The 13,218-nt window shown below is 42.4% G+C and overlaps 1 protein-coding gene across 1 annotated transcript; it reads right to left on the bottom strand.

The window, feature by feature from the left end:
* Positions 1-3,968: 3,968 nt before the first annotated feature.
* LOC113085071 (zinc finger protein RFP-like) lies at positions 3,969-4,966 on the bottom strand. Its single transcript, XM_026255077.1, has 3 exons — positions 4,551-4,966; positions 4,375-4,470; positions 3,969-4,025 (listed from the first exon to the last, which is right to left on the bottom strand). The coding sequence occupies exons 1-3, from the start codon at positions 4,944-4,946 to the stop codon at positions 3,969-3,971; spliced, it is 549 nt and encodes a 182-aa protein (XP_026110862.1). The 5' UTR covers positions 4,947-4,966.
* Positions 4,967-13,218: the final 8,252 nt, after the last annotated feature.

The following is a 13,218-nucleotide window of genomic DNA, read 5'->3' as shown; positions in this document are numbered from 1 at the left end:
GATATTTACTACTCTACCAATTTGCCAGAATGAGCGAGGCATCTGAGGGTCAACCAGCATGAAGACCGGGTTTGATGTCTGCTGAAGGGTTATGTCACTTTCCTCTGGTTTGCAATCCTGGTAAGTAGTGCTTTATGAAGGCCATCCAGAATCTGTCAGCCAACACTTGTGAATGCCTCCATCTCCGTCTTCCTAGAAGTTCCGACACTGCATAGCTAACTTGGGGTAGGTAACCATCTGGATGCCCCACCAGAAGGCAACTTGGGGTGATCGGATCTAAATCGTGGTTAGGAGTTGAAGATTGCCTCAATTTCTATGAGGACAGTTTTAAGAACTTCTTCTTAAGTTGTGTAAAGTGCAGCCTTAACTGAACAAATCTCTCATTCCCACACCCCTCCAAAGTGTGGCGCAAAAGGATTGAAATGAAAGCTAATCTGTTGCTTTGTTAACTTCTGCTGTAGATCCTAAGTTCTTTCTCACAACCTCGGAAGTTGGTGCCTTGGTCTGAACCAACGCATTGCCATGAAGAAAGCATCACTATCCATCGATGTCAGAACATCAAGGTGCACGGCCTGAGTGGTCAGGCATTTGAATTAAAGGACACATCTCTTCTCTGTCTGATGTCCCATTTTGACTAAGAATGGTCCAAAACAATCCATTCCAGTTGAACGGAACGCAGGTTTGATTAACCGAAGTCTAGGTGGAGGAAGATTGACCATTTTCTGTGAAGCTGGCTTTGACCCCCATTTACAGCATTAGATTGCTGGTTTGGTCGAACTCTAGAGAAAGACAAAGGAGTCGGCTGTTAGAATGAACAGGCGTACTACTCTTTAACATCTGGTAACCCTCGGGAAAACTGTCCACTTTGGCCTTTCTCTGTGCTATCTGCCCTACCTTTTGGTAAGTACTGGCTGGAGGAAAACCACTCTTCACTCCTGCCCCATGCAGCTACTGTGCCACGGACTCAATCAAGTCCTTCCACCAGCTAAATTTACTACCATCTGCAGTTTGTGGTGCTGATTTAATCATACCACAGCAGATAGCTCATTTTAACTCAACTTTATCATCAGATTCCAGGCTGTGCTTAGCTGGAGGTGATGGCCAAGTACTCTGAGGTTGGAGGAGAGTTCAGTGAGGTCCTTCAGATTCTTGACACGTGTAAGATCATCCGCAGGATTCCCTGTGGAGTTGATATAATGCCATGCCTTAAGGACTGTTATTTCTTGAATCTCTGCTACCCTGTTACCCACAATAACCTTGAAGCGGCAGGATTCTGAAGGTAACCAGTGAAGGACGGTTGTTGAATCCATCCAGAACGTGACCTTTTTAGCCTTCAAGGTAAACTCAGTTCCATCGAGTTTGGCCAACTGCGCTCCTACAAGAGTGACTCAAGTCTAGATATGGAGCAAACTGCTTACGTGGGGCAACACGGGACCGGGCCAAGAGAAAGGAAAGGTGTACTCTCTCACTAGGATAATCAGAATTAAGGTAAGTGACTGCCCCATATGCTTTCTCTGAAGCCTCAGTGAAAATGGGGATCTCATGAGTGACCTCAGGGTGGTCCATACTGGATGGGGTGTAACATCGAGGGAGTACTACAAGAGGTAAATACTGAAGCTCAGTAAAATAGAGAGCATACTTTCCATGCTCGTTGAAGGTCATCAGGAAGTTGTGGGTCATCCCAATTTCATTTGAATATAAATGTATAGATATAAGGTGTTTCGTCTCATCTCATGCCGCACCAGAGAAAGCGCAGGAAGGACCTGGTGAAACATCTCCTTTATGTCACCACTAATACCTACATTATGCTCCCTAAATCGAAGTAAGACACCCAGGACAGAGGGGGCTTAAAGACCAGACCAGGTAAGTGGGGATTCTTCAGGTTCATGCCTTTGTATTGGAAGGAGCAATTAAACGCAACATGTTGCTTTGCATTATGGCTGACCAAATGACTTGGGAAATACCAAGATCCCCTGTTACACTAACTCCTTCTGCAGTGAGACTAGAAGCAACACCTTTCAGTTCCAACTTCTCTATCTCTGTGTTGTATATGGCTGCTTTCTCTGGAGTTTGAATCAGTTGTTGCTTCATATTCCTGAGGCTTGGCATCACCGCTTCTTTCGGAGCATGGAAAAAGGGTGAATCCTTTCTGCGCAGCAAGGGGCTGAACCTTTCATTCAGGGCAGCCATGGTATCTGAGTATGGGAGTGATAAATTGAGGTAGGAGTCTGCCACCAGGCGAGCTTCATCCAGCCTCAGATGATCTAACAGGATTTGGTATCTGAATAGTTCTGTAGCATTCAGTGGTAAGAGGCTCTCAAGGGCTAGCTTCAACTGTGTAAACTCACTAGGGTCTTTGGTGCTAAAGTCTGGTATGGTTGGCATTGGACCATGGTATATTGTTTCTCATCCTGCAGGATTCATATAACGAGGAATAAAGAGCTCTATTAGCTGACTTGCTGAATGCACTTTTTCAGGATGTGTGTCTCCATGTATCTCTATGGTGCTCATACAATGTTCTTGAATACTGACGAGAGACAGGAGTATCTGGGTGTTGACCTGATAGTGGCTGAGGTCTTCTCTGATAAGGAATGGAACTGGTTTCCTCAGGATGCCACTAATGAGAGGGACTTTGGTAGGTGCACTGGATTTATATGTGGCCTAATAGGTTTAGAAGCCTGAATCTGATCTTTCATGATTTGGAGTTCACTCATCATCTTACCCAAAATGGCTAGCATGTTAGAGTCACCTGAGGATCTACAGTTTTTTTCTTCTGCTCGGTTGGGAAAATTTTGATAAACAGTCCCCTGATACAAAATGAGTGAGGAGCCTCCAGTCATAAAAGAAAAGGTTTGGGGTGGCCTCAGGGAGGGTGCTGTCTGTTGTTGCTGACCATAGATTGTGGTCTATGACGCAGTCAGCGTCGACCCTTGATAGTAAGATGCAGTTTTATGATGCATTGGTGGGCTATCCTATTTAGTGTAAGATGTCTGTGGTAAAGGAGTACTTCCCATGGCTGGTAATATGGAGTATGCTGATGATGGTGAATAGACTGCAATGGGGTATAACTGGGACAAAGTGGCTGCAGTTTAGAATGTGCCATCCACATTCTGAAAGGATTGTTCCCTTTCGTAGGCAACAGGCCATTCATCCAAAGTGTCCCATGGACCTTGACTTATTGGACTCAATACTCTTGAAGGAAGGTGAAGGGATGTTCTCTGCAGCATCTCTATGCCATTGTTTACGCTGTGTTGTGTGAGAGAATACTGGCTGACTGACTTGTCTTTGATGTATAGTCGTGAGGTCATAGTCTTTAAGGTAGGCAGGAGGATGAACCTGACGTTCGGGTCTTACAACCTGTGCAGATGCTTCTTCTGGTTGCATGTTGCTGACCAATTCTTTTTCCATGAGAAATGCGTGATCCGGCTCGAAGGACCATTATTCTGGAGTATGACTAAAAGGACTGTATTAGGTGAGGTCTGATATCTAGCCTTGCTTAAGGGATGTCAGTTAAAACACAGGGTCTGATCAGTTCCATCCAAAGAGTTTAATTTATCTTAATATTGGAGTAATTTTTTTGACACGTCAATTGTAGCTCATGCGCACAGACCTGGCCTTTCTAACACGAGTTACATTAAATTGTCACTATATGGCGGTTGTCACTGGTAGATTTGTCAAGCCCAGTTGCACGGTTGTGATTGTATGTTGGTGTGTTTTTAGCTGACTACATTGTGATGCAGTTTGGACGTGTGGCGGATCTTATATCTGGACTTTAACTACCCCAATGTGAGCCTTGTAGATTTTTATTATTGGCTCTGATTTTTCTTCTAAGGATTGCATGTTTATATATTGCAATTTAGTTTTTGTGTTTTAGGATTGTGAGATATAAACTCAGAATTTGCAAGAATTTTTTTTATTTAATCAGAGCAGGTGTTCCAGGTATGTGCCATCCTCCACACTTGCCAATATCAGAAAGGAGGAAATGCCACCAGGTTGAGGTTGAGCCCGTTACCAGGACCAATCAGCTGGCACAGGTGACGTCACCACATTGCATTTCACTTGCAATTCAGTAATATCACATCAGTACACAAAATAGACTTTATTCCTTTTTACATTGATAATCAAATTAAAATTAATCTTATTACTGCATCACCATTTGTACTGAAACATTGCATGATTAAAAAAATCACATTGATGGACATTAAGTGGCTCCAAAAAAGCATTTGGACCCTTAAGCCATACTAAAATTATAATGGCCATTTCAGTTAAAGAAAAAAAAAACGAATGCATTTTTGTTTTAAAGAAAGATCGACAAATGCACAAAACATGGGAGGACACTTCCCAGGAGGACTTGAACATGCCATAACCTCTTACCTTACTGATCTCAACCTGTTTAACACAGCTCTCATGGGCTTTCTTGAGGTCACCGAGTGTCACCTGTAATCTGTTCAGTCGTGTCTTGAGATCCTCCTAGAATCACAGGATAAACTCTTAATAATGAGCTTGACGTTGCCAAAAGTCAGTCAGATCCGATTCCAAACCCCACGTACCTTTAAATTCCCAGCAGCCTCGTTGACAGGTGAACACTTGTGATCTTCGTGCTTCTTTGATGTGTAACAGACCACACAGATTGGCTGCTTGTCCACAAAGCAGAAGAGTTTGAACTTTTCTTCATGTTCTGGACAAACGTCTGCTGAAACAGCGGAGGGTTTCCTCTTCTTGAAGGACTCACAGAGTGCTCTGAACGCCAGGCTCTTGGTGGGTTCGTCGTGAGAGCATTCCTTCCGACAGACCGGACACCGTGGCACATCCTGAGTCGTCCAGAAATGCTGAAGACACTTGTCACACAAACTGTGGCTACATTTCAAAGTGACCGGATCGGTGAAGACATCACAACAGATGAGACATGTAAAATCCTCTTCCAGGAAGGACAAAGCGTCTGCCATGACTGAAGTCAGTTCCCAGTTCTCAGCAAATAAAAGTTCCAACTGAAATGGCAGTAATAGCTGCTTTACTTCTCAAGGCCAATAAATGTACTTTCTTACTGTAGATACTGCGAGACCTGCTTTACTTGTCACCACACCCAATACTTTCATTTCTTTTACTTAACTTTCGTTTATGTAAAAGACCTATCAGCTCCTCCCTCTGGGATATCATATTACAAAGAATGGCAACATGGAAATGATCACATAATGCGGCTGCACCTGGTCAGCATGAAGTCAGTCTTAAAGTAGAGCATACATTTTACATTTGGAGATTAGCAAATAATAGTTAGGTTGCAACTGATTTGATTGTATATTTGTTTGAATGCAAACACTCATAATCTCAGAATGCCCAAGCAATTATGTCTTGTGACAACTCTTGCACTGATTACATAAGTTTAAGTTTAATAGTGCAGTCAGTGTATCAATATTAAGTAATTATTTACTGTCCATGTATTATAGAACTATGCAAATGTCCTGAGTATGTGTAAATGATTATAGAGTTTTCATTTTTCAACCATAATTTTCATGTCAGCAGGGGCTGCAGTGACCACATAGTAGGAAAAAATCTGAGTTATTCTGGAGTATTACCAAAAAGACTGTATTAGATGAGGTCTTATATCTAGCCTTGCTCAATGGGTGTCAGTCAAAACACCGTGTTTGATCAGTTCCATCCAAAGAGTTTAACTTATCTTAGTATAGGAGTAATTTGCAACCAAGATGCACACAACACAGCTGTACACTGGCATTACAGGTGATCATTTGGATACTTGTTGTGAGAGTGGGTGGGTGTGTGTGGTTTTTGTTTACTGGCACACAAATCTTCGTCTTTGCACTTTCCTGCTGAGTCACTCTCGCACTTTCTGCGCATGTGGACATGTCAAAGGTAGCTTATGTGCACAGACCCGGCTTTTCTAACACTGCCGCCCCCAACTTTGGGTCAAATTTGCTCTGTTGAAAGGTTGACATTATACAGTCTCAGTCACTGGCAGGAGTGTCATCTGCATCATTAGGGATCTCTGGCAGTACAACTAGGCGAGCTATGGGACTTGTGTAGACTCTGTCCTTTATCTGGATCTCAGCTGTTCATACACAATCATCAGCCCCAGGGAAGATATTTACTACTCTACCAATTTGCCAGAATGAGCGAGGCATCTGAGGGTCAACCAGCATGAAGACCGGGTTTGATGTCTGCTGAAGGGTTATGTCACTTTCCTCTGGTTTGCAATCCTGGTAAGTAGTGCTTTATGAAGGCCATCCAGAATCTGTCAGCCAACACTTGTGAATGCCTCCATCTCCGTCTTCCTAGAAGTTCCGACACTGCATAGCTAACTTGGGGTAGGTAACCATCTGGATGCCCCACCAGAAGGCAACTTGGGGTGATCGGATCTAAATCGTGGTTAGGAGTTGAAGATTGCCTCAATTTCTATGAGGACAGTTTTAAGAACTTCTTCTTAAGTTGTGTAAAGTGCAGCCTTAACTGAACAAATCTCTCATTCCCACACCCCTCCAAAGTGTGGCGCAAAAGGATTGAAATGAAAGCTAATCTGTTGCTTTGTTAACTTCTGCTGTAGATCCTAAGTTCTTTCTCACAACCTCGGAAGTTGGTGCCTTGGTCTGAACCAACGCATTGCCATGAAGAAAGCATCACTATCCATCGATGTCAGAACATCAAGGTGCACGGCCTGAGTGGTCAGGCATTTGAATTAAAGGACACATCTCTTCTCTGTCTGATGTCCCATTTTGACTAAGAATGGTCCAAAACAATCCATTCCAGTTGAACGGAACGCAGGTTTGATTAACCGAAGTCTAGGTGGAGGAAGATTGACCATTTTCTGTGAAGCTGGCTTTGACCCCCATTTACAGCATTAGATTGCTGGTTTGGTCGAACTCTAGAGAAAGACAAAGGAGTCGGCTGTTAGAATGAACAGGCGTACTACTCTTTAACATCTGGTAACCCTCGGGAAAACTGTCCACTTTGGCCTTTCTCTGTGCTATCTGCCCTACCTTTTGGTAAGTACTGGCTGGAGGAAAACCACTCTTCACTCCTGCCCCATGCAGCTACTGTGCCACGGACTCAATCAAGTCCTTCCACCAGCTAAATTTACTACCATCTGCAGTTTGTGGTGCTGATTTAATCATACCACAGCAGATAGCTCATTTTAACTCAACTTTATCATCAGATTCCAGGCTGTGCTTAGCTGGAGGTGATGGCCAAGTACTCTGAGGTTGGAGGAGAAATTCTGGTCCCTGTTCAGTGAGGTCCTTCAGATTCTTGCCACGTGTAAGATCATCCGCAGGATTCCCTGTGGAGTTGATATAATGCCATGCCTTAAGGACTGTTATTTCTTGAATCTCTGCTACCCTGTTACCCACAATAACCTTGAAGCGGCAGGATTCTGAAGGTAACCAGTGAAGGACGGTTGTTGAATCCATCCAGAACGTGACCTTTTTAGCCTTCAAGGTAAACTCAGTTCCATCGAGTTTGGCCAACTGCGCTCCTACAAGAGTGACTCAAGTCTAGATATGGAGCAAACTGCTTACGTGGGGCAACACGGGACCGGGCCAAGAGAAAGGAAAGGTGTACTCTCTCACTAGGATAATCAGAATTAAGGTAAGTGACTGCCCCATATGCTTTCTCTGAAGCCTCAGTGAAAATGGGGATCTCATGAGTGACCTCAGGGTGGTCCATACTGGATGGGGTGTAACATCGAGGGAGTACTACAAGAGGTAAATACTGAAGCTCAGTAAAATAGAGAGCATACATTCCATGCTCGTTGAAGGTCATCAGGAAGTTGTGGGTCATCCCAATTTCATTTGAATATAAATGTATAGATATAAGGTGTTTCGTCTCATCTCATGCCGCACCAGAGAAAGCGCAGGAAGGACCTGGTGAAACATCTCCTTGAAGTCACCACTAATACCTACATTATGCTCCCTAAATCGAAGTAAGACACCCAGGACAGAGGGGGCTTAAAGACCAGACCAGGTAAGTGGGGATTCTTCAGGTTCATGCCTTTGTATTGGAAGGAGCAATTAAACGCAACATGGTGCTTTGCATTATGGCTGACCAAATGACTTGGGAAATACCAAGATCCCCTGTTACACTAACTCCTTCTGCAGTGAGACTAGAAGCAACACCTTTCAGTTCCAACTTCTCTATCTCTGTGTTGTATATGGCTGCTTTCTCTGGAGTTTGAATCAGTTGTTGCTTCATATTCCTGAGGCTTGGCATCACCGCTTCCTTCGGAGCATGGAAAAAGGGTGAATCCTTTCTGCGCAGCAAGGGGCTGAACCTTTCATTCAGGGCAGCCATGGTATCTGAGTATGGGAGTGATAAATTGAGGTAGGAGTCTGCCACCAGGCGAGCTTCATCCAGCCTCAGATGATCTAACAGGATTTGGTATCTGAATAGTTCTGTAGCATTCAGTGGTAAGAGGTTCTCAAGGGCTAGCTTCAACTGTGTAAACTCACTAGGGTCTTTGGTGCTAAAGTCTGGTATGGTTGGCATTGGACCATGGTATATCGTTTCTCATCCTGCAGGATTCATATAACGAGGAATAAAGAGCTCTATTAGCTGACTTGCTGAATGCACTTTTTCAGGATGTGTATCTCCATGTATCTCTATGGTGCTCATACAGTGTTCTTGAATACTGACGAGAGACAGGAGTATCTGGGTGTTGACCTGATAGTGGCTGAGGTCTTCTCTGATAAGGAATGGAACTGGTTTCCTCAGGATGCCACTAATGAGAGGGACTTTGGTAGGTGCACTGGATTTATATGTGGTCTAATAGGTTTAGAAGCCTGAATCTGATCTTTCATGATTTGGAGTTCACTCATCATCTTACCCAAAATGGCTAGCATGTTAGAGTCACCTGAGGATCTACAGTTTTTTTCTTCTGCTCGGTTGGGAAAATTTTGATAAACAGTCCCCTGATACAAAATGAGTGAGGAGCCTCCAGTCATAAAAGAAAAGGTTTGGGGTGGCCTCAGGGAGGGTGCTGTCTGTTGTTGCTGACCATAGATGTGGTCTATGACCCTTGATAGTAAGATGCAGTTTTATGATGCATTGGTGGGCTATCCTATTTAGTGTAAGATGTCTGTGGTAAAGGAGTACTTCCCATGGCTGGTAATATGGAGTATGCTGATGATGGTGAATAGACTGCAATGGGGTATAACTGGGACAAAGTGGCTGCAGTTTAGAATGTGCCATCCACATTCTGAAAGGATTGTTCCCTTTCGTAGGCAACAGGCCATTCATCCAAAGTGTCCCATGGACCTTGACTTATTGGACTCAATACTCTTGAAGGAAGGTGAAGGGATGTTCTCTGCAGCATCTCTATGCCATTGTTTACGCTGTGTTGTGTGAGAGAATACTGGCTGACTGACTTGTCTTTGATGTATAGTCGTGAGGTCATAGTCTTTAAGGTAGGCAGGAGGATGAACCTGACGTTCGGGTCTTACAACCTGTGCAGATGCTTCTTCTGGTTGCATGTTGCTGACCAATTCTTTTTCCATGAGAAATGCGTGATCCGGCTCGAAGGACCATTATTCTGGAGTATGACTAAAAGGACTGTATTAGGTGAGGTCTGATATCTAGCCTTGCTTAAGGGATGTCAGTTAAAACACAGGGTCTGATCAGTTCCATCCAAAGAGTTTAATTTATCTTAATATTGGAGTAATTTTTTTGACACGTCAATTGTAGCTCATGCGCACAGACCTGGCCTTTCTAACACGAGTTACATTAAATTGTCACTATATGGCGGTTGTCACTGGTAGATTTGTCAAGCCCAGTTGCACGGTTGTGATTGTATGTTGGTGTGTTTTTAGCTGACTACATTGTGATGCAGTTTGGACGTGTGGCGGATCTTATATCTGGACTTTAACTACCCAAAATGTGAGCCTTGTAGATTTTTATTATTGGCTCTGATTTTTCTTCTAAGGATTGCATGTTTATATATTGCAATTTAGTTTTTGTGTTTTAGGATTGTGAGATATAAACTCAGAATTTGCAAGAATTTTTTTTATTTAATCAGAGCAGGTGTTCCAGGTATGTGCCATCCTCCACACTTGCCAATATCAGAAAGGAGGAAATGCCACCAGGTTGAGGTTGAGCCCGTTACCAGGACCAATCAGCTGGCACAGGTGACGTCACCACATTGCATTTCACTTGCAATTCAGTAATATCACATCAGTACACAAAATAGACTTTATTCCTTTTTACATTGATAATCAAATTAAAATTAATCTTATTACTGCATCACCATTTGTACTGAAACATTGATGGACATTAAGTGGCTCCAAAAAAGCATTTGGACCCTTAAGCCATACTAAAAGTATAATGGCCATTTCAGTTAAAGAAAAAAAAAACGAATGCATTTTTGTTTTAAAGAAAGATCGACAAATGCACAAAACATGGGAGGACACTTCCCAGGAGGACTTGAACATGCCATAACCTCTTACCTTACTGATCTCAACCTGTTTAACACAGCTCTCATGGGCTTTCTTGAGGTCACCGAGTGTCACCTGTAATCTGTTCAGTCGTGTCTTGAGATCCTCCTAAAATCACAGGATAAACCCTTAAAAATGAGCTTGATGATGCCAAAAGTCATTCAGTCTCGATTCCAAACCCCACGTACCTTTAAATTCCCAGCTGCCTCGTTGACAGGTGAACACTTGTGATCTTCGTGCTTCTTTGATGTGTAACAGACAAGCTGCACTTGTTCAGCTTAAAGTCTTCCTTAAATTGGGGTGTACATTTTGCATAAAGTCATTAGAAGCTACAAGTTACTTTTTTCTTAATTTAGTTAACTATATTTCATAAGACAAGATTTCTATGAAGTAATGCATTTATGTTTAAACTAACTTTAATAGTGCAGTGCACCAATGCTTAGTAATTCATTAGTGTCCAGTAAATGAGTAAATAATGACAATAATAATATCATCGAATAATATCACTAGAGTCACTAGATGGCAGTATGCATCCATGATATTTGACTTTACAGGGCATTTTCTAAATCTTTTCACATTAGGTTTTCTTCAAAAAAGAAAACCAAAAACCCATAAGAGGTTCCCAAACAACAGCACTTTTATTATTATTATAATTTTTGTCCTGGTGTGCAAAAAGAGGTTGATTGTAGCTAAACTCTCTGGGTCCATGTGTGTTTCCTTTGATTTCATTAGCTTGTTTTCCTCCAGCATATGGTGTCTAAGAGTCCTACAGCTAAACAAAGATCAGCTCCTTGCACGGCATTATTAATCACAGTGGGGTCCTGCAGCGGCTGCTTCTACACTGTTATATGATTAAAACTTGCTCTCCTTCATATCCTTGACTGTGATCTGTTGTTGCATGTAAAATAACCATGCATCCTCGTTTTCCTCAGGAGAAGAAGAAAAAAAACAGCACACGGGTTTGGAATGACAAGGGTGGATAGATAACGACATCATTTCCTTTATGATGTCAACTTTTCCTTTAATAAACAGAAAAACGCGAGCTGTAAAGAGATCTATGGCACAGACAGCCAGATCGGAGGCGGGAGCTGTGATATTTGAGGGGCACAGGTGTTTTTATGTGCGCTCATCTCCCAGGGTGCTCATGCACTGTCTGCAGCGCTTTGTTTTTTCCACTAACATTTTGTGGAAAGATGCCATAATTGTTGAAGCCTCTTAATTAATTTTTAAGAGCGCTCTTCTTATTTTTATCTCACTGTCATGTGGTTCCAAATGCATACAAAGTTGCATAAAGATTGTGTTATGCTTCATAGTAAAAAAGTGCATGGGTTTAACACGATAGTGTGTGTGCGTGCATGGGTTAAATGCATTGGCTACACTTCTAAAATGTAATCTTTGATAGAATATAAATAATCATTAATTATACAATGTCTGAAGGCTTCTTTGCATGTCCTCCACATCTGTAGTGGCGAACCTCGGTGTATGCGTCTCATTTCAGCGTTCACACATGAATTCAGACCATCGCAGAAATTGGATTAAATGCACAATTTCACCAGATGAAATCACCAGAGCTGCTCACAGAGTCACCTTTTCAGCCCATGTCTCATCTCTGCGTCGAAACAGTGGGATATAAACTCAAACAGACCCTCTACGCCAAGAGCAAAGATGCAAAGTTTTCTTAAAAGGGCTCTTGATATGCAGGTGCATCTGTCCTGATTCTTGTGTGTAATAACAGGCACACATTCATATCAAATTCTGCGCATGTCTCACATTAAAAAACACATGAGATGAGAAAATGTTCTCAGCCTGAAGCCATCCAAGATGTAGATGAGATAAGATTTAGAGAAATGTAGCATTGCATCACTTGCTCAGCAGTGAATGGGTGCCGTCAGACTCCAAAACAGCTGATAATAAATAATGAATCAGGAATAAATACATTGCGACTTGAGCATGTTATATGGAATTGACCAAACCCTGAGACGGGAAAGTGTTCACCAGCAAATAAAGCTCAAGACTCGTGCTTTTTTTAGACTAACATCAATTCAGGAGAACGGAGATGACAGGAGTGCAATTGAGCCGAAACGCTCACCTCCGCAATCTTACCTGTCTTTCAAAAAATACGCTTAGAGGTTGTGTTCGGGAGATTAGTTTGTGCCTAGAAATGTCTCACATTGTTGTTCTTTTCCTTCCAGGGCAATAGAGAAACTGTTGTTCTGCGCTGGCTGGATGGAGAAGGGAACAGGATCTCCGGGAGCACGTGGAGATTGGGTTTCAGAGCTCACGCTCGCTCCGTCTGGAGACAGGACACACGCACACAATCAGCTACAGAGTGATGAATTTCAACATCAAAGCGGACACAAAAACACACACGTACACATGCAATTATACTTAAAGCTGCTCTAAGCAATTTCTGTGCCACTGGTGGAAATAACTGGATTCTTATGTTTTTACAGGCACTAGTGGAAAGGCTCTATACAGTAGATATGGCTCGGTGTACTCAAGTATCTTTTTCACTTATAATAGGAAATGTTTAGATTCATCTTTTAAGAAAAATAATAACACGCCATGTGATATTCATGCCTAAATGGTGCACAAAAGTTGTGTGTTTAATAATAATGATCAGACGTGTTTATTGAGCGGCAAATCAGGATATTAGAATGATTCCTGAAGGATCATGTGACACTGAGGACTGGAGTAATGACGCTGAAAATACATCTTTGATCGCAGGAATAAATTACATTTGAAAAGATATTCACATAGAAGACATATTTTAGAATTGTAAAAA

Source organism: Carassius auratus, unplaced genomic scaffold (genome assembly GCF_003368295.1).
Source record: "Carassius auratus strain Wakin unplaced genomic scaffold, ASM336829v1 scaf_tig00041264, whole genome shotgun sequence".
In the NCBI taxonomy this organism is placed as follows: Eukaryota; Metazoa; Chordata; class Actinopteri; order Cypriniformes; family Cyprinidae; genus Carassius; species Carassius auratus.
The sequence above is the reverse complement of the archived record's forward strand: the minus strand, read 5'-3'. Positions and strand labels throughout refer to the sequence as shown.

What these genes read in the sequence shown, in the direction of transcription:
- LOC113085071 (XM_026255077.1), bottom strand. Translation starts at nt 4,946, where the DNA reads ATGGCAGACGCTTTGTCCTTCCTGGAAGAGGATTTTACATGTCTCATC. An exon ending in AGGCTGCTGGGAATTTAAAG is followed by an intron (nt 4,471 to 4,550) that starts GTACGTGGGGTT and finishes CTGTGATTCTAG; the next exon opens with GAGGATCTCAAGACACGACT. An exon ending in AACAGGTTGAGATCAGTAAG is followed by an intron (nt 4,026 to 4,374) that starts GTAAGAGGTTAT and finishes CACCTGTGCCAG; the next exon opens with CTGATTGGTCCTGGTAACGG.